The sequence below is a fragment of the Erythrolamprus reginae genome, chromosome 5 (assembly GCF_031021105.1).
Source record: "Erythrolamprus reginae isolate rEryReg1 chromosome 5, rEryReg1.hap1, whole genome shotgun sequence".
Lineage (NCBI taxonomy): Eukaryota > Metazoa > Chordata > Lepidosauria > Squamata > Dipsadidae > Erythrolamprus > Erythrolamprus reginae.
The window spans coordinates 85,774,853-85,796,309 of NC_091954.1; the positions used below are offsets into that span (position 1 = coordinate 85,774,853).

Consider the following 21,457-nt stretch of genomic DNA (forward strand, 5'->3'; position numbering starts at 1 on the left):
GTGAACTTTTAGATAACTAAAAGGATATGTTGATAACCCTTTAATTCACCCATTATAACTTAAAATGTTCAGCATCCTCTCGTGTATAATATGAACTATAATTCTAATTTTGAACAGTGCTACTTGATACTACATGCGATAGGTTGCAGGATTCCGTGAAATTCTGAGTTATATAGAAAAAAAAAGTTAGGGAGAAAGATTTCAGCTTAGCTCTTTATTTTCCAGTTACTTTGAGTCATCTTTGACACTTGGCAACTGTCTAGACAAATCCCTGAAGTTTCCTTGGCAACATTTTTGGAAATAGTTTGCCACTGCCTTCTTCTTAGGAAGAGAGAGAGAAAGAGATATTACTATTAACAGTCTTAAATTAATGGGATTTTTATATGGAAATTTAAATATGTGACTCGCTGCCCTTGAATAAGACCTTATACAATCCAGACCATAGAAGAAACCAGTTTAAATAATATATGAAGATAATGTGCTACAAGAAAGAGCCATTTGTTTTCTTGCAAGTATTTTAATGCCAGAATTGCCTAATTTAAGTGGCTTATAGTATTTGTAATAAATAAATAAATGAATAAAATAGACAAAGTTGATCAGACCTAAGCAAAAAGCCTTTTTCTAGCTCTAGATGCAATATGCGTTATTCTCCAGTTATATCATCTGGAAAAAGAGTAGGCCCAAAGGTTTTCCTTTCTTCAGTAATTCAGGATAAATATATTACTTAATGCTTCTGAGTTCCATAGGCAACAATTCATACTATCGCTAAAAGAAGGACGCAGAGATTGCAGGAGCATTTCATTTAGATGATTGGTGTGCCTCTAAGTGGCTGGGGCTTTTTCCAGAATGAGATTTAGCATATGAAAATGCTTAGTCCTGGCAATAGCAACTTGAATTGTTAATATCTTCAAGGATTTAAGCATATACTGTAGTTGTCTATGGAAACATGTTTATGTATAAGTATCAGTAAAGAAAGATTCATCCTTATAACAGGAAGGAGAATCAGTTTGTTAGAGTATATTCAAGAATCTATTAGCTTATAGTGATATAAAGTAGTAATTGAATGAATTAGTTGGATCATCAGCCGCATTCTACATACATCATCCCTAGGAAATTATGCCTCCTTTTAAAAATTAAAATAAATAATAAACCAGATTCTTGTTTATTCACTGAACAATATTAGTGCTATTAATTTGTCCATTTCAATATAAATATGCGTTTACCAGATTAAGTAAATTTACCCAGTTTTGAATATTTGTGTCTTTCATCTTTCTCCAAATTTTGCAACCATTATTAATTTTTTATATCAATACTATGATTTCATACAGGAATTAAAATGAAAAGTTCTCATTATCTTACCAGATTTATCTATATTATTTCCTCCTTTGATGAAATTACTACCATGAATATTTAGTGTAACAAAATAGAAGGATACTTATGATCAAAACCATACCATATTCTGAACAGCCAAGCACTTTCTGCTTTGGTTTTGCTTTTATCCAAGTTATTTGCAGCCTGTAAAGATATTGAAAATTAAAAAGATGATTCTGATTATCATGTTCTTTGCAATTAAAGATTACCATATTTTAATAACAAATTATATATATGCATGTATGCATGTATGCATGTATGTATGTATATATGTTTGTATGTATATATGTTTGTATGTACTGTATGTATGTATGTATGTATGTATGTATGTATGTATGTATGTATAAAGAACACAATTAAAAATTCAAAAATCAGTTAATCTAACAGTTCTTGTTCAGTCACTAAGTCATCTTCAGCTCTTTCTGTTCCCATGGACCATAGCAGGCCAGGGTGCTCTATTGTCCACTGTTTGTTGGGGTTCAGGTTCATTGCAAGGATGACAGTATATAACCATCCCATCCTCTGCCATACCCTTCTCCTTTTGCCTTTAATCTTTCTCAACATCATATTCTGGGGTTGGGAATCTAACAATACTCAGATACAATTGAAAATACACCTAAATTATGAATGCAACTACCTAGATTTTTAAAAATATCTTTATGCTGTGGTGATTTTCACTAATGGAATTCAAAATTGTTTATACTATGTTTTGGAATTTTCTCCACCTAGGCAGTAACCAGATGAGTTTAACTTCAGCAGCATGACTGCTCAATATAGATCTAAATCACACAGCTCGTCTGTTCAATCTCTCTTAAATATGCACTCTTTTTCTGTAACCATTTATTTTCACTCCCTGGTGCTTGTAAACTCCTATCTATGAGTTACACCTGGCCTGGCCTCTGGCAATGTTAATCATGGATATGTGATCTATGCTAAGTTTCATGTTCTCTCCTATGATTGTAGAAAAACGATAGGGTTTTTGGGGGAATAAATTAACTTCTATGTTTGCTGTGTTGTATTTTTATACTACACATTGATACCACAGATTACTGAACCCCAATTTTCTCATTTTACTGTTTCCTACTGAGCCATTATGCACATCCATTGGATCATCTTTGTACTGAAAAGTTCATTTCCTCTTGAACTTAAACTTATTTAATTTATACAGACAATTATTACTATGTTGTGGACAGTTTTCTAGATATTTTGGAAATGCTTCTGCAGTGCACAACAAATGCACAACAATTGATTTTAATTTTATTGTTTTTCTTTTGAATTAAAATGATAACCTGCTCTGTACCTCAACGTTTTATGTTTGTTTGTTTGTTTGTTTATTTATTTATTTATTCAATTTTTATGTCGCCCTTCTCCTTAGACTCAGGGCGGCTTACAACATGTTAGCAATAGCACTTTTTTAACAGAGCTAGGCTATTGCCCCCACAATCCGGGTCCTCATTTTACCCACCTCGGAAGGATGGAAGGCTGAGTCAACCTTGAGCCGGTGATGAGATTTGAACCGCTGACCTTCAGATCTACAAGTCAGCTTCAGTGGCCTGCAGTACAGCACTCTACCTGCTGCGCCACCCCGGCTCGTTATAATTATAATTATAAATATGTTATAATTTTTAGAGAAATTATCTGGTCCAATATATTTAGAAAGTAAACTAATAAAGATGTTTTCTCTACTATATGCACATAAAGCAAGTAAAAGAATTAGACTGATTTTAATGCAATTAATTATGCCCAGTTGAAATGAACAGCATTCATTTTGTACAATGGGAAAAAAAACCCCTTAAAATGCTTGTCTTTCCTTTTACTCTAAGGAGATCTCTGAGATCGTACAAACATTTTCATCATCTTTGTACAACAGACCATGTTTTGATCACACTTGTTTGGTTATACTTGGAAACAGTGAGGCAAAATGTACAGCCAGCCAACACCTCTTCTATAGCCCCTGGAGTTCCTGTCAAATAAATGGGGTGACAGAATTGCCACCTCGTGTCTGTGCTATGCAATCATTTCTGTCTGCCATGAACCCTGAGAGGGAGGAGGATCACTTGAGGGGAAAGTAAAAGTTAAGAAAGTGCCTGTTCAAAAGGACATTTCAAGGTCACTCTGTAATGGGAAGACCGCAGCTGCAATCCATTCTACAATCATCCTGCCGTTTCCAAAACATCCTCTTAGAAATTGATTGGACAATGGGGAACCAACAATGGAATGTAGGAAAACTCTACACTTGGGGTTTTGGCACTGCAAATTTCAGCTCAGGCTTTGCACTACTATATTTCACCTGCCTTCTAGTAGATTATTGTGTATCTTTCTCAACCCAATGTTGTTAAGGATCATTCGTACTTTGAGACTCAAGCTGAGGCACGTCTGACATAGGATATAAGCCTTTTCTGTGTTTTTTAATATTGCCATGGACTTCTGGAGGGAAGAGGAATAGCCTCACAAATAAATGGAACCAGAAAGGTTGTGTTGGAGAGGATCAATGGTGGGTTCCACCTGGTTCAGACAAGTTCACCCAAACTGGTAGCGACCTGCTGGTTGGTTGGTTGGTTGGTTGGTTGGTTGGTTGGTTATTTATTTATTTATTTATTTATTTATTTATTTATTTATTTATTTATTTATTTATTTATTTATTATTTAATTGATTTGATTTGATTTGTATGCCACCCCTCTCCGAAGACTCGGGGCGGCTAACAACAATAAAAAAAGACAATGTAAACAAATCTAATATTAAAAATAATCTTAAAAAACCCAATTTAAAGAACCAATCATACATACACACATACCATGTATAAATTCTATAAGCCTAGGGGGGAAGAGAAAATTTCAATTCCCCCATGCCTGACGACAGAGGTGGGTTTTAAGGAGCTTGCGAAAGGCAAGGAGGGTGGGGGCAACTCTGATATCTGGGGGGAGTTGGTTCCAGAGAGTCGGGGCCACCACAGAGAAAGCTCTTCCCCTGGGTCCCGCCAGATGACATTGTTTAGTTGACGGGACCCGGAGAAGACCAACTCTGTGGGACCTAACTGGTCGCTGGGATTCATGCAGCAGAAGGCGGTCCCGGAGATATTCTGGTCCGATGCCATGAAGGGCTTTATAGGTCATAACCAACCATTTGAATTGTGACCGGAAACCGATCGGCAACCAATGCAGACTGCGGAATGTTGGAGTAACATGGGCATATTTAGGAAAGCCCATGATAGCTCTCGCAGCTGCATGTCACTGAACTGGATTGGTCGGTGCCAGTCTGTGGGAACCACAATTTTTTAAAACTTTTTGGAAAGTTCTTCCTGTTCTGCTGCTTGAAAGAGGGTCCTCCCTCCTGCCCCCGCGTTTATACTGATCTAAAGATTCCTTCTTCTGAATCCCAGCTGATCAGTTCCTCAGTTGTGTTTCGGGCTGATTTCAAACTACTGAGCATGCACAGAAAAAAATTGCACGTTGGGACATGCACTTCTGTCATGATGTGAACTGATGGGGAAGGTAAGTAGATCTCACCCCTGAAGAAGATGGTTGGGATAAACTGGGGATAAAGGGATGGAGCAGACGTTTAGTTTTGTGGCATGGCTAAGAAGAAGAATTAAAGAGAATTTGAAAAGGGCAAAGAGATAAGGAAACAAAGAGACAAAGCGTTAAAGCAAGCAAGAATGCTTTCAGTAAGCAGCTCATCTGTTTGGAATCCATATCACATCTCAGACATTAACACCCTTGAAAATGTCCAAAGATACTTCACCAGAAGAGCCCTTCACTCCTCCCCTTGAAACAGAATACCCTACGAGACTAGACTTTCAATCCTGGACCTAGAAAGCCTAGAACTAAGACGCCTTAAACATGATCTAAGTATTGCCCACAAGATCATATGCTGCAATGTCCTGCCTGTCGGCGGCTACTTCAGCTTCAACCACAACAACACAAGAGCACACAACAGATTTAAACTTAATATTAACTACTCCAAACTTGAGTGTAAAAAATATGACTTCAGTAACCGAGTTGTCGAAGTGTGGAACTCATTACCAGACTCCATAGTGTCATCCCCAAACCCCCAACACTTTACCCTTAGATTATCTACGGTTGACCTATCCAGATTCCTAAGAGGTCAGTAAGGGGCGAGTACAAGTGCACTAGAGTGCCTTCCGTCCCCTGTCCTATCGCTCTCCTACATCTCCTATTCCTTTCTTCTATTACTATATCTCTTCTTCTATTCTTTCATTGATATGTTCTATTACTATATCTTCTTTTCTATTCTTTCATAGATATATTTTACTATGAGTATCTTCTCTATAACCTTCATCATGTATTTTACTATGTGTGTCTGTCTATCTATCTATCTATCTATCTATCTATCTATCTATCTATCTATCTATCTACCTACCTACCTACCTACCCACTAAAACTCTCATTGTGTATTGGACAAAATAAATAAATAAATAAATAAATAAAACAAAACAAAAAAGGAGAAAGTGCACAGCACCTTGGTCAGTGAAGGTTTCTTTTTCTGCAGCTAACAAGGAACAGGGAGCTTACAGTTGCAAAGAAGTAGGTTTAGATGGCAGTACTCAGCCAGCGCGGGAAAGGGAAGCTGACAGCTTCAGCAATAGGGAAATTGCCCAGTAAATTATTTGAAGGCTTACAAGAACCACCAGCAGCAGCATCTGTTTCAGGTAGATGAAAGAGATTCCATGCAGAAGAGATTTAAAGTACCTATTTCAGCACTGAAAACCATTTTAAAAACCCAAGAGCCTGACCCTCCCAGCTTTTGAAATTTTATACTCCATCTTTAAATGAAAACATTCCTGCAATAATCTTGGGTCTGCTGCAACCTTCCCCAAACAGGGAAAGTGTCTAATGATATCACACACCTGTATTGATATCAGACTGGGGAAACAAGGTCCCTGTGTTCAATTATAGGCAAAACAAAGACTCTTACTATTATGAGGGCATTAAAAAAAAAATCACCTACATTTTGCTGAAGCAAGGGCGCTCTTGATTTTTCTGGCTTTAAGGACAATCTGCAAACAGTGGTCAAGAAGTTCCCCAGTGTGTAAAAAAATTACTTAAGGGGAAAAGGACATCAAATTGATGGTAAAATGAACAGTCTTGCAAAACACAGCACTGCTGAATTTGCAAATATTTGCGGTAATAAAATATGGTGTCCTGAAAAAGTTATAAAAATAACACTTGCAATAACACATTTAATGAATGAAGACTAGCAGTTATTATCGAAAGCACATGAATATATTAAAATCAGTGGAAGAGCTTTTATACATTTAGTATATCACAGAATGCTGTGATTAGAGTCTTCATGAGAGCTCTTGAGGATATTGGATATAATTGAAGACAGAGGTTTATTCAGCTGTGGTTCACAGGTCACAGACTTACTTTCCTCTGGGGCAATTAGTTGTGTATTACAAAGCTTTTTTTAAAACCATGGTTTGCTCTATTGACCAAACCAACAAATGGTGGTAATATGAATGTTGACCAATATTATCCAAAATAAGCCAGCTTGAAATCTTGTTTCAGACAAGCCTGAATTAATACTAACCATAATTTGTTGGTTCAGATGTTACGTGAAACAAAAACTTATATTACTTTTCTTGAGTGTGCTGAAGGACTGGAGGCAAGAAAAACAAGTATGTGTCAACTTAAGATTTATTTATTCTTGTTTATATCAATTATGATTATTTCCCAATCTGAATAGGGAAAGAAATTGCACTTAATATAATATATATATTATACATACCAAACTGGCAGGAATAGCCAACACTCCAGAAGATAGGTGTAAAATACAGAAGGATCTTGACAAACCTGAACAATGGGTGCTATCTAACAAAATTAAATTCAATGGTGAAAAAAGTAAGGTTCTACATTTAGGCAAGAAAAACAAAATGCACAGGTACCGTATACGTGGTACATTGCTCAACAGTAATAACTGTGAGAGCGATCTTGGAGTCCTAGTGGACAACCATTTAAATATGAGCCAGCAGTGTACAGCAGCTGCCAAAAAAGCCAACACAGTTCTAGGCTGCATTAACAAAGAGATAGAATCAAGATCACGTGAAGTGTTGATACCACTTTATAAGGCCTTGGTAGGGCCACACTTGCAATACTGCATTCAGTTTTGGTTGCCACGATGCAAAATGGATATTGGAGACTCTAGAAAAAGTGCAGAGAAGAGTGACAAATATGATTAGGGGACTGGAGGCTAAAATATATGAAGAACGGTTGCAGAAACTGGGCACGGCTGGTTTAATGTTAAGAAGAACCAGGGGAAAACATGATAGCAGTCTTCCGGTATCTTAGGAATTTCCACAAAGAAAGAGTCAGCCTATTCTGCAAAGCACCTGAGGGTAGAACAAGAAGCAATGGGTGGAAACTAAACAAGGAGAAAAGTAACTTAGAACTATGGAGAAATTTCCTGACAGTCAGAATGGTTGATCGGTGGAACAGCTTGCCTTCAGAAGTTGTGAATGCCTCAACACTGGAAGTTTTTAGGCAGATGTTGGATAATCATCTGTTTGAAGTAGTGTATGGTTTCCTCCTAAGTACGGAGTTGGACTAGAAGACCTCCAAGGTCCCTTCCAACTCTATTGTTGTTATTGTTGTTGTTGTTGTTGTTGTTGTTGTTCTTCTTCTTCTTCTTCTTCTTCTTCTTCTTCTTCTTCTTCTTCTTCTTCTTCTTCTTCTTCTTCTTCTTCTTCTTCTTCTTGTTCTTGCTCTTGCTCTTATTCTTCTTGTTCTTGCTCTTGTTCTTCTTTTTTTGTTTTTGTTCTTCTTGTTCTTGTTCTTCTTGTTCTTGTTCTTCTTGTTCTTGTTCTTGTTCTTCTTCTTCTTCTTGTTCTTTTTGTTGTTTTTGTTTTTGTTGTTGTTGTTCTTCTTCTTCTTGTTCTTCTTGTTCTTCTTGTTCTTCTTCTTGTTGTCGTTGTCGTTGTCGTTGTCCTTCTTCTTCTTCTTCTTCTTCTTCTTCTTCTTTTTGTTCTTGTTCCAAATTTAAGGGATTGTGCTAAACAGATGGGATCAACCTATTCTCCAAAGGACCTATTCAGCATGCAATACAAGATGTAACAAAAGGAAACTAATCAAGGAGAGAACCAATCTAGAATTACAGAGAAATTTCCTGACAGAGAGAACCATTAATCAGTGGAAGGACTTAAGAAGTTGTGGGTACTCTAACAAGGTTTCTGGAATGGTATAGACCAGTGATGCTGAACCTTTGTTGGCTTGGGCGCAAAAAGGGAGCATGTGCATGTAATAGTGCGCATGCGTGTACCCACACCCATAATGCAAAAGCCCCCCTCAGCACATGTTGCCTACCACATATGTGCACAACCCCCCACCCCATGCTGCTCCATTGTGCATATGCACAGGCCTCACTGAAGCCTCTGGACTTCCAATAGGCCTGTTGGGCTTCCTGAAGCCTGGGGATGGTAAAAAATGGCCAGATGGCTCAACTGGAAGTTCACAAATGAACTTCCATTTAGCCCGTTGGACCATTGTTCACCATCTCCAGTGTTCAGGAGGATTTCCCTGAAGCCTGGGGAGAGTGAAAATGGCCGAAAAGAAGGCTGAAAATCAGCTGGCCAGTGCATTCATGTGCACTAGAGCTGACATAGGACAATACCTTGCGTGTCCTCAGCTATAGCTCTGCATGCCATTTGTGGCATTCATGCCATAAGTTTGCCATCACTAGTATAGACTCTCATGCTTGGGTGGGTTTCGGATTCGAAGTCCTCCAATGTCCCTTGAAACTCTGTTATTTTGTATTGTATTCTGATCAATGTTTCCTTAGCATTTGTAAGATGTCTGGACTGGCTGGAAAATTCTGGGACTTGAAGTCTAAGCAGCATTCTTTTTTTAAAGAGCTAGGTTATCTCTATCCCATTCTGAGAATCATAGTTTCAACACCTCAGTAGGTTGTCAGGGTGGAAAAAGCTACTCTATTTTTATTTTAAGGTTTGCTATATAAACTCTCAATAAGGTTGCAACTTATTTTACTTTTCCATTATTGGTATTTGTATGCCGCCCCGAGTCCTCGGAGAGGGGCGGCATACAAATCTAATAAATAATAATAATAATAATAATAATAATAATAATAATAATAATAATAATAATCTCAATACAACACAGCAGTCAAGATCACTATGCTGGATTTCGTATTTCAACACCAGTCGGGCACTTCCCAAGCACCTAGGACTGCGTGATGTATTATTATTATTTCTATTATTATTATTATTATTATTATTATTATTATTATTATTATTATTATCTCAATACAACACAGCAGACAAGATCACTATGCTGGATTTCGTATTTCAACACCAGTCGGGCACTTCCCAAGCACCTAGGAATGCGTGATGTATTATTATTATTATTATTATTATTATTATTATTATTATTATTATTATTATTATTATTATTATTATTATTTATTATTATTATTATTATTATTATTATTATTTCATATTCAACATGATTTCCAGTTTGAAAGCTTTTATTTTAAAAAAACAAACCAAAATGTGTTTTTAAGTGAAATAAATGAAGCTATTGTTAACATCTCTACTGATGTGCATCAAGGCTGCCTTGTATTCTGGAGAAGTTGAAACACAGTCAAATGGCTGCATTTAATTATTACTGAACATTATTGATGATCTCATAATACTGCATTATGAAAACTATTAATAAGTAGAAATAAATGAGGTACTAATCCATGACAGGTTAAATGATAAATGTACTGAGAAATGAAAATCTGCCTAGGCATAAAATGTTACACTTGGATAAGTATAAAGTAATTGGATTAGGGCACCGTATTCAAGAGTAGCTGCAATTTAAAGAAACGGTGATGATGCAATACTTGAAAAAATTCACAACAGTAAAAGCAAGTAAGATCATTTTGGAACTTTTAAAGCATGAGTATTAAAATGTAACCTGCCAACTACTATTGGATTTCAGGTTTTTTCATTCCTAATTATGACAATATTTGAATTTAACAAATTGGAACTATCACAGATATTCCCTTACACTTTAAATGTATGAGCATAATAATTATTTCCAGAGTAGTAGCCATAAAAGCCACAAAGACTTCCTATACCATAGCATTGCTAAAGGAATAGTAATTGCTTACTTTATCTTATTCCCTTTATTTTCCCTCAAATGGTATAATCTTTTCTTTGAGGCCAACTCAACTGTTGGGGATAGAATGAAGCAGCTGCTTCAAGCATTAGGTTCTTGAGAGTAAAGATCCCCAGTGTAGAGTTGGCAGGGGAGAAATGGGTATGTCACAAATAAATATGTATTCTTAACCTCAATGACATCAAATAATATGCAAGGTGTGTGCTGGGATGTCATAATGCAACTTTTGCCTTTTGGTCAGGGATCATGATACTGCCTGAAAGTAAACAAGGGATGTCTAATGAAGTTGCAACACATGTTTTTTAGTTGTCCCAAACCCAGATGCCTATGATATCTTTAAATCTATATAATTTGTGGTTTGAATTTATGATCTAAAAATGTACTATGGCATCAGTTTTCATGGGCTTTTTTCATTGATGCATACTATAAAAGAAAGAATGGAGGATTTTACAAAGTTGACTCCAAAAAAATTCCAATCCATGTATGTCTAGATGTTGCTGGTTCCATATTAGCTATCAACCATGATGGATCTATAGATACTCTGAAGATTTATTTTACTCTGGTTTTGGGCTGCAATAAAGTTCCAGTTTCAAATTTCAATATTTACTACTGTCTTCAATCTGGTATTTTCCACTATAGTTTCCAGAGCTCTTAACCAGATTGGGGAAGGCTTCTAAAAACAGTCTTCAAGAAACAAGGATTAGAATGAGACATATTCAGAAGACTTATAAGGCAATGTGAAATTCCTCAAAATTTAGTATATAAATGATAAAAGTGATTACAAAGTACATAGTTTTCCACAATGCTTTTAGAAGTGGAATAGAAGAACAGCTAATAGATTTCTTCCATTAAAATGTCAAAACTGAAATTATTCAGCATATGTCCATCAACAATAAAATAATGTAGTTTACAATCTGAATGACTATTGAATGTACCAAAGATATATGACTTCCTGCTTTGAGGATCAGAACTGGAGATTTTCCTGAACATCTTAGAAAACACATTGTAAATTTCAAAGCATTCAGTTCCACACTTATGAATATACATTCCTTTTCAAATATTTAAGTTTTAACTTGCCTGAGTAGCAGTTTCTATCCTTTGATCCTCATCTGGATCAACTCCAACCCTATAAAGAAAAGAAAAGAAGCAAAACTTAAATACAGGACAGACAGAATTTTATTTATTTACATTCAATGTAATATTTAACAATAATCAATATTAAAATTATTTAATACTTAAATAAAATAAGCAAAAAGTAAAAAATAAGTGAATTTTCTGGTTTAGTGGTCTATTCATATAGCTATTTTGTCATCTGTTTCTACATTAATATACTACTGAGAGCGGTAGGGAAGTGCTTTTTGCAATGATATCTGGAAAGCAAGTTCTTCTATACCTTACTGATAGTGTTGGGTGAACCGAACTTGCACAGTTCGGGTTTGTACCGAACTTTGCGGTGTTTGGTATGCCGAACCCAAACTTTTTAAAAAGTCCGTGTTCAGGTTTGGCGTTCGTGCCGAACGCTGTGAAGCGCCGCCGCCCGGCTGTCATCTGCTGAGAAGAGGAGAAGGAGACGGACGTCAGAAGGCAAACACTGGGGAGCTGTCAGCCGGGAGGGAGGCGCAAAAGGAGGTAGGGAATCCCATGATGGGATTCCGGGGGTGGAGCTTTGACGACATGGAGACTTCTTCCTGGCACATGGATTTATTTCGGCCGGCCAGGAAGAAGTATCTGTGATGTCAAAGCTCCGACCCCGGAATCCCATCGTGGAATTCCCCACCTCCTTTTGCTTGCAGCGATGCTGCAGGGCAACAAAGGGCCCCGCAGCAGCGCTGCAAACAAAAGGATTGTGGGGAATCCCATGATGGGATTCCAGGGGCGGAGCTTTGATGACAGGGAGGATTCTGTCCTCCCTCCATTATTCTAGTGCCACCCCCAAAGAGAGCCCGCGAGCAGGGTGCGCAACCCCCCTCTCCCTCCTTGGCCCACTGAAAGGACGGGCGCGTGCTTCCACCACCGCTGCTGCCACACCGGTCAGCTGACCATTCTCAGTTGCAGATTTTTTCCTCCTAATGAAATATAGTTTCAATTTTATCAGAATATATCACAGCAAGAATGGGTGACTGGTTAAAGATACCTTGTTAAGTCTCAGCCGAAGTGACACAAGAAAAGATTCCTTTAATTGCCTTTCTTGACAGTGAAAACTTCAAAGATTAACTTTGAAGTAATTAGAATCCTTTCTTATTAATCTTGACATTTTTGTGTGTGTGGGTGCCTGTTTGTAATGGCCAAGCCTTTCTCTCTATTTTATAAACTCCTGCCAAAGATAAATCTCAGGGCAACCTTGGATTAATCCTTATGTGCACTTTTTAAAAAATCCTCCAAGGATGAACTTTACATTGAAACTGTACTTGAAAGACTCCCTAGATAAGTTATTTTTAACTAACCTTTGATATGGTAATCTCAGAGGCAGCCTCTATAGCAAAGCAACCTCAGGTGTCTGAGAATTCATTGTTCTTACATCAGCATCCTCTGATTCAAAAAGTTCACTACTCAGATTTCTAGAAAAGCAAAGCTCAATTTATGTATCATTTACTCTATGCCCTATGAATAAAGGAAACTAACCAATAAGGAGAAAAAATATTTAACTATGGTATTGTGGGAAATGTCTCACAAGATACATGACAGGGTTAAAAAGGTTACAGTATTTATACCTTAAGAGACAAGCATAACACAATGAATCTATTTCATTGGCTGTGTGCAAGTAATTATCTTGTATGACAATGCATTAAAAAGGTAAAGGTTTCCCTTGTCCAGTTGTGTCCAAGTTTTGACATTTTATTAAGTTATAAGATATGAAATACAAAAGTAAATAGAAATGTTGGGAGGGGGAAAAGAGAAGTTAGGAAAGTTTGTGAAAATGAAAAAAAAGCATTGACTTCTGACTGCCTCTGTTGCAGTAAAATAAAGCATTAACATCATTTTTAAAATAGTAATATAAACTTGCCATTTCTATAAGTCCAGTTGTGTCCAACTCTAGAGAGAAATGCTAATCTAAATTTCTTAGCGGAAGGAGCCAGCATTGTCTGATACCTCTGTGGTCATGTGGCCAGAATGACTTGCAGGCAAGCCCAGCTGGGGGAAACGCATGGGAAGAGCTCAGGTGCCGCAATCTCCAGTGTGCTTCCTTCACAGCCAGGTCCAGCTGGGGGAAAGGCACGGGAAAAGGCCCAGTGCCATAATCTCTCATGTGCTTCCCCTGTAGGCCAGGAGGCTGGGGGAAATGTGGAAGGGAGCTCCGGGTGGCGGTCAGTGGGGGTGGGGCAGCAGGTGAAAGAGGAGCTCGAGGCAGCAGTGGGCAAAAGGGAGCTCCAGGCAGCACTGGGAAAGGGGCAGCCTTCAGGGCCATGGCTTTCTGGATGGGACTTACACAAAGTGCTGTGCTGTGAATGGGGGAGAAGCAACAGCTGCTGACATGGAGAGCACATGATGGAGCTGTCCACGTGTTCTCCAGAAATCTGTTTCCTCTTTCCTGCTCTGTTCCAGGGGGGGGGGGAGGAGGGGGGAGAGTCTTTTGCAGCAGTGCACTTTGGCGCCTGGTAAATCTGGAAAGTGCTGGGCCACTGTTTCTCTCTGCCTGGCTTTCCAGATGGGCCTTTGTGATTCGGAAGACTCTCTTGCTCTCCCAGAAAGACAGCGGGACAGAGGAAACAAGTCACTGGAGAACAAGGCTCCATGTGACCAGTTTCTTTTCTCCCCCAGTCTCTTGCTGGGAGAGTGTCTTTCATAGCACAGTGCTTTGGGGCCCAACCCAGAAAGCCAGGCACAAGGAAACAGCCAGATTGATGGTCAGTACTTTCAGAGCCAATTTTTTGGCCCACCAGCAGCCCATGAAGCTGATAGCGTATCCTGTTCAAGAGTTGACTGACTTGGTGATGTGCCAGCAAACCTCTGTAGTTGGCGCCTAAGTCAGCTAGTGGGGAGGACTGGTAACTCTGGGCCTTGGTGGCACAGTGGTTAGAGTGCAGTACTGCAAGTTGCTTCTGCTGACTACTGGCTGTAGTTCACCAGTTCAAATCTCACCAGGCTCAAGGTTGACTCGGCTTTCCATCCTTCCGAGATGGATAAAATGAGGACCCACGTTGTTGGGGGTGATATGCTGACTCTGTAAACCACTTAGAGAGGGCTGTAAAGCACTGTGAAACCGTATATAAGTCAGAGTGCTATTGCTAACTGCTGCACCAAAAATCTATCCTGAACATACTTGTAAGTGAATCATAAGCTTCCTAACAAACAAGAAGCACCAGGTGAAGCTAAGAAGAGTCACATCAGATATGTGTACAATTAGCACAGGGCCTCCCCAAGACTGTGTGTTTTCTCCACTTCTATTCTCTCTCTATACCAATGACTGCATTTCTAATGATCCATCTGTTAAACAACTGAAGTTCGCAGATAATACATCAGTGATTGGTCTCATTCGATTCAATGATGAATATGCATACAGATGGGATGTTGAACTAGCCTCATGGAGTGACCGGAACTGAACACACTCAAAACCGTAGAAAAACCATAGACTTTAGGAGAAACCCCCCAATTCTACCACCTCTCACAATATTAGACAACATGATATCAACAGTAGAGACCTTCAAATTTCTAGGTTCTATCCAGGGGTGGGCTAGTGCCCAGATTGGGGGGGGGCAACATACGCAGTGGGGTAGCAAAAATGGAGCTCCACCCCAGAGCCCCCAATTTGCACTGAAAGATGTTGAAAGAAAATGCAGAGCATCCTGCATATGCCACACCCACAGTGTGGTAGTAAACATTTTGGTAGCCTTTCACTGGTTCTATCATATCCTAAGATCTAAAATGGACACTTAATATCAAAAACATCATAAAAACCCACAACAAAGAATGTTCTTTCTGCGCCAACTCAGGAAGCTCAAACTTCCCAAGGAACTGCTAATACAGTTCTATGGAGGAATTACTGAATCTGTCATCTGTACCTCTATAACTGCCCAGTTTGGTTCTGCAACCCAACAAGACAGACACAGACTGCTTTCCCTTGAGGACCTGTATACTTCACAAGTCAAAAAGAGGGCTGTGAAAAATATTTACAGACCAATATTTTTTACTTTTACTTATTTTTCTTTGTCTTTTTTGTATTTGTGTTTTTTTAACTTTGGAAAATTAAACTGGACTTTCTGGGGTTTCTTTGAAGACATTTCACTTCTCATTTGAGAAGCTTCTTTAGATGAAAAGAGCTGAAGAAGCTTCTTGGATGAGAAGAGAAATGTCTTCAAAGAAAAACCAGAAAGTCCAGTTGCCTCTTGAAAAGGCATCTCTGGGCAACCATGACCTGGATGATGATGATGATGATGATGATGATGATTATTATTATTATTAATTAGATTTGTATGCCGCCCCCTCCGTAGACTCGAGCCGGCTCACAACAATAACAAAGACAAAGTAAGAACAAATCTAATAATTTAAAAAACACTAAAAAACCCATTATTAAAAGCAAGCATACACACAAACATACCATGTATAAACCGTATAGGCCTGGGGGAGATGTCTCAGTTCCCCCATGCCTGACGGCAGAGATGGGTCTTAAGAACTTTACGAAAGGCAAGGAGGGTGGGGGCAGTTCTGATCTCCGGGGGGAGCTGGTTCCAGAGGGTCGGGGCTGCCACAGAGAAGGCTCTTCTCCTGGGTCCCGCCAAATGACATTGTTTAGTCGACGGGACCCGGAGAAGGCCAACTCTGTGGGACCTAACCGGTCGCTGGGATTCGTGCGGCAGAAGGCGGTCCCGGAGATATTCTGGTCCGATGCCATGAAGGGCTTTATAGGTCATAACCAACTTAGATTCTCTAAAAATATATAAATAATGGCATTTGCAAGATAGTGTTGTGCACATTCCATCATTTGCCCTCTTGACTCTTTTTTTTTTGGATACCCGTGAAAAACAGTAGCATAATTTTCTTGACGATAGACAAACCAGGACAAGAAAAGTGCATGAATACAGTCACCAAGACTTCAGCTTGATTTGAGGGAGCACTAAATTGTATTCAGTATTCTACATTGGCATTTTTTTGCTTTTATTCTTGTTACTATTTTTTAACAATATATAATTTAAAAGAGAAAGAATCAATCTTTTACAAATTAGCTTGCATCAAAGCATATCAACTGGATATCTCAGGCTCTAGGCACCTTTCCTCTTATCCACAGCTCTGACTGTTTGTCATTAATTCCTCAAAACTCAGAAGTAAACTCAAATAAAAAACAAAATACTTCACAAGTCATGTCTTATATGCCATATATAATATGGGTATTTAGAAGATGCTGAAGTGGAAAACTTTGCCGTTGCTAGTCCCAAACTCTGATGGGAAAGGTGGAGGGTTGGGTGTAAGGCTAACAACTCATCCCTGAGAAAATTCTCTCACTGCTAACCCACTCTCAGTAAAAGACCTTGGAATACTAATATCGAATGACCTAAGTGCTAAAGCCCACTGCAACAATATCGCCAAAAAGGCTTCTAGAGTTGTTAACCTGATCCTACGCAGCTTCTGCTCAGGCAATCTCACACTACTCATAAGAGCCTACAAAACTTTTGCCAGACCCATCCTAGACTACTGCTCATCTGTCTGGAACCCATACCACATCTCAGACATCAACACCCTTGAAAATGTCCAAAGATATTTCACCAGAAGAGCCCTTCACTCCTCCACTCGAAACAGAATATCCTACGAAAATAGACTAACAATCCTGGACCTAGAAAGCCTAGAACTACGATGCCTAAAACACGATTTGAGTATTGCCCACAAGATCATATGCTGCAATGTCTTACCGGTCAATGACTACTTCAGCTTCAACCACAATAACACAAGAGCACGCAACAGATTCAAACTTAATACGAACCGCTCCAAACTTGACTGTAAAAAATATGATTTCAACAATTGAGTTATCAAAGCGTGGAACTCATTACCGGACTCAATTGTGTCAACCCCTAACCCCCAACATTTCTCCCTTAGACTCTCCACGATTGACCTCTCTGGGTTCCTAAGAGGCCAGTAAGGGGCGTACATAAGTGCACTGGTGTGCCTTTCGCCCCCTGTCCAATCGTCTTTCCTTTCTTTCACCTATCATATATATTCTCTTCCTTTCATATATCCTCTCTTCTAAATTCACTTTTACCCTCATATATATATTACCACGTCTATTTTTCTTCCTATGTATTTGTGTATTGGACAAATGAATAAATAAATAAAATAAATAAATTTATAAATTCAAAGCAGGAAAACAGTGAATCCTTTTCTAGGTATAAAAGTTAGGAATATCCTGTACTTGTAATAACAATGACCTACTCCAATAAAATAAAATAAAAAATCCAGAGAAGCCTCTTGTGGACTCGGACGAAAAGTGGAAATAACCAGATCAGAAGTTCTCAGCCAGTGGTGGAGAACAAGCACATGCACAGTTAGAAATGGTAGGATCATCTCTCCTCCAAGTCCAAAATTCTGCTAGCAGAAAAATTGTCCAGAAAGAAATTAGAAATAGCAATAGCATTTAAATTTATATACCACTTCACAGTGCTTTACAGCCTCTCTAAGCGGTTTACAGAGAGTAAGCATATTCCTCCCAACAATCTGGGTCCTCATTTTACTGACCTTGGAAGGATGGAAGGCTGAGTCAACCTTGAGCTTACTGAGATTTGATCTGCCAAACTGCTGGCAGCCAGTGGTCAGCAGAAGTAGCTTGCAGCACTGCATTCTAACCACTGTACCCCAGAGTCTCTTGTTTAAATGTTTAAAACTAATTTTTTTCCCTCTGATCATTGCATAAAAAAGAATAATAATAATAATAATAATAATAATAATAATAATAATAATAATAATAATTATTTATTGGATTTGTATGCCGCCCCTGTCCGGAGACTCGGGGCGGCTAACAGCAATAACAAGACAGCATAGAATAATAATCCAATACTAAAAACAATTAAAAACCCATTATTATAAAAACCAAACATACATACAGACATACCATGCATAAAATTGTAAAGGCCTAGGGGGAAAGAGTATCTCAATTCCCCCATGCCTGGCGGCAGAGGTGGGTTTTAAGTAGCTTACGAAAGGCAAGGAGGGTGGGGGCAATTCTAATCTCTGGGGGGAGTTGGTTCCAGAGGGCTGGGGCCACCACAGAGAAGGCTCTTCCCCTGGGTCCCGCCAAGCGGCATTGTTTAGTTGACGGGACCCGGAGAAGACCCACTCTGTGGGAACCTAACTGGTCGCTGGGATTTGTGCAGCGGAAGACGGTCCCTGAGATAATCTGGTCCGGTGCCATGAATAAGTAAGTATAATTCAATAAAATGATAGAAAATTAAATTTTGGGAAACTTGTAGAACTGCTTAGAAGCCGAGCTTCTGAGTGTGCATAAGTGCACCAGCGTGCTTTCTGTCCCCTGTCCTATTGTCTATCCTATATTTCTTTATATATCTTTTCCTCTATTCCTATATCTTTTCTTCTATTCTTTCATTGATATATTTTATTCCTATATCTTTTCTTCTATTCTTTCATTGATATATTTTACTATGAGTACAGCCTCTGTAACCTTCATTGTGTTTTGGACAAAATAAATAAATAAATAAAAATAAATACTAGCAAAAGCTAGACAGGAATAATAAAACTTTTCCGCAAAACCAGAAACTTCATTCAAAGCAGGAAGGAATACGAAAGGCCAACAAACAATGTCAAGTATGTTAATAGTTTCCGAATTCTGAATCACCCTAATATAATCCGAGAAATATCTCCTGATATTAAAACACAAATTATGTCCCTAGCCAAATATCTCTCTATATATTACTCAGTGGATTGCTTGTCTGGATTGATGGCAGAAACATCATTCTTTGTTACACAATGACAAAGTAACAAAAAAAGACTGCCTATTTTTATCTGTTTCAAGATCAGTATTTAAAAAAAAATTTTTTTACATTTTATTTCCAAAGTTAAAATAAAATATTTAATAGAAAGAAGGAAAACAAAGCAAACTAAAAAAGACAAAAAAGTTCATTAAAAAAACCCCATACACATAAATTGCTCCCTTAACAGAATGCTGATAGTATTTCAACAATAAGAGTCCCTCCTCTTACAAGTTCTATAACTCTGGTTGCCCAGATTACTTCATCTCTCTACTTTTTTTTAAAAAAAGGAAAACTAACAGTGAAACCTAACAATAAAATTAAACTCCAAAGTCCCTGTTAACAATGTATTAATGTATTTCACATGCAGAAAGTCCACAAAATCTTCTAATCCATCCTGATCCATGACAATCATTATCGCTGACCTGTTCATGATAAGATATAGTATCTTTGACTGCTTCTTAATAAAACTTTTCCTTAAAATTATAACTGGGATATTTCCAAACGATTTCCCAAAGTCATACATCTCTGTGGTGAATATCCCTGCAGCATCTTTTGTTCAGAAGATCTTCGTACAAGTTGAACCCATATCTCTTAATAGATGTCTCCTGACTGCATATGTCTAATCCAGCATCTTCACCACCTTTCGTAGAAAAGTCTAGTTTATCACTGACCTATATTGATCTATATCTCTAAGTCTTTTAAATTCATGCCCCTTTCAGCCCATTCCAAAGAAACTGCAATTCTTAAACAAAACTACTTCTTCAATTCTGTCAGCAATAATTAATTTCCAGTCCTCCCAAGTCAGATTTAGATTCTATTATTTGTATCTGAGTATCAAGTTTAGGTTGAATTATGATTGTTATTATGAGTATATCATAAAACCCTTTTACTAGTTTTTGTTCAAAAATGAAGACTTTGATATTAAATTAATCTGATTTTTGCCTTTCTTCTATATTTTTGTTTTAATGAAAAATTTAAAACTATATAATGTATAATGTTCAAATCCTACATTTATTATTGTCTTCATTTTTAATATAATCTAAAAAAATTCAATGTATTGTAAAAAAAAAAAAAAGACCACCACTGGAAAAATTAACACATATCTCATGAAATTCTCCCAACAGAGCTTTAAGCTGATTGGCAGGAAGTTCAGAGGGACACCCCCACTGTAAACGCCTGATTGGTCGGATTGTAAAAATATGTTCCAAGGCGCCAGAATAGAAGCTTTAGTTCCTAACACCATGGAAAAATTGTCTTTTCCCATGGTCTTAGGTGACGTCTAAGAGGGGTCCTGACCCCCAGGTTAAGAACCACTGTTGTATAGGATAGTAGTAGTTTCTATAAACATAACATAGGTAAAAAAAGTAATGATAAAAGAAGACCATAGGACAGTAAGACAGGGACGGTAGGCACAGAGGTACATTTATGCATACCCCTTACAGACCTCATAGAAATGGGGAGAGGTCGACTGTAGACAGTCTAAGGTTAAGGTTTTTGGGGTTTGGGGAAGAAACCACAGAGTCATGCAGTGTATTCCAGGCATTGATCACTCATATATTTACATAAACACTTTCTCTTTCATATACACATGCAAAGGTTTTCTTTACAAATAGATTAAATAAACCTCACTCCATCAAAAAGTCATTGGATAGAGTGGAAAGAATAGAATCATGCTGGGAATTGACTCACTGGAAATAGAAGTGAAAATTGTATTCCTTCCCAGTGATCCTTCCTATTCCAGAATGTTATCTTCATTTTTTTAAACTAAAAAATCCTGCTGTGTTTAGATCTTTTTCAAGTTTTAAGCAAAATACATAGCCAACCTATTAGATACAGTACAACCAGAAGTAAACATACAAACAATCCTAAAACCAGAATTGTTTGTTTAAAAGATTCATATTTTGATTCAACAGATTTACTCTAGGGTTGAAAACATGCGAACCAAATCTTTTTTCTTTTATTCAATACCATTTAATAGATGTTGTTTCTTATCTTTTCATCACTATGGGCACATTTGGCCAATATTTTTTAGCAAGGAT

General features: G+C 37.9%; 1 protein-coding gene across 2 annotated transcripts in view; it reads right to left on the reverse strand.

Annotated features, from left to right (window-relative positions):
- Positions 1-21,457, reverse strand: part of SLC9A9 (solute carrier family 9 member A9) — a 280,377-nt gene that overhangs the window by 54,729 nt on the left and 204,191 nt on the right. For both annotated transcript variants that reach the window (XM_070753367.1, XM_070753366.1), the window contains exons 13-14: positions 11,584-11,632; positions 1,436-1,515 (exon numbers count right to left, since the gene is read on the reverse strand). In XM_070753367.1, coding sequence (XP_070609468.1) covers positions 1,436-1,515; positions 11,584-11,632 — 129 coding nt within the window. The remainder of the gene's footprint in view (positions 1-1,435; positions 1,516-11,583; positions 11,633-21,457) is intronic.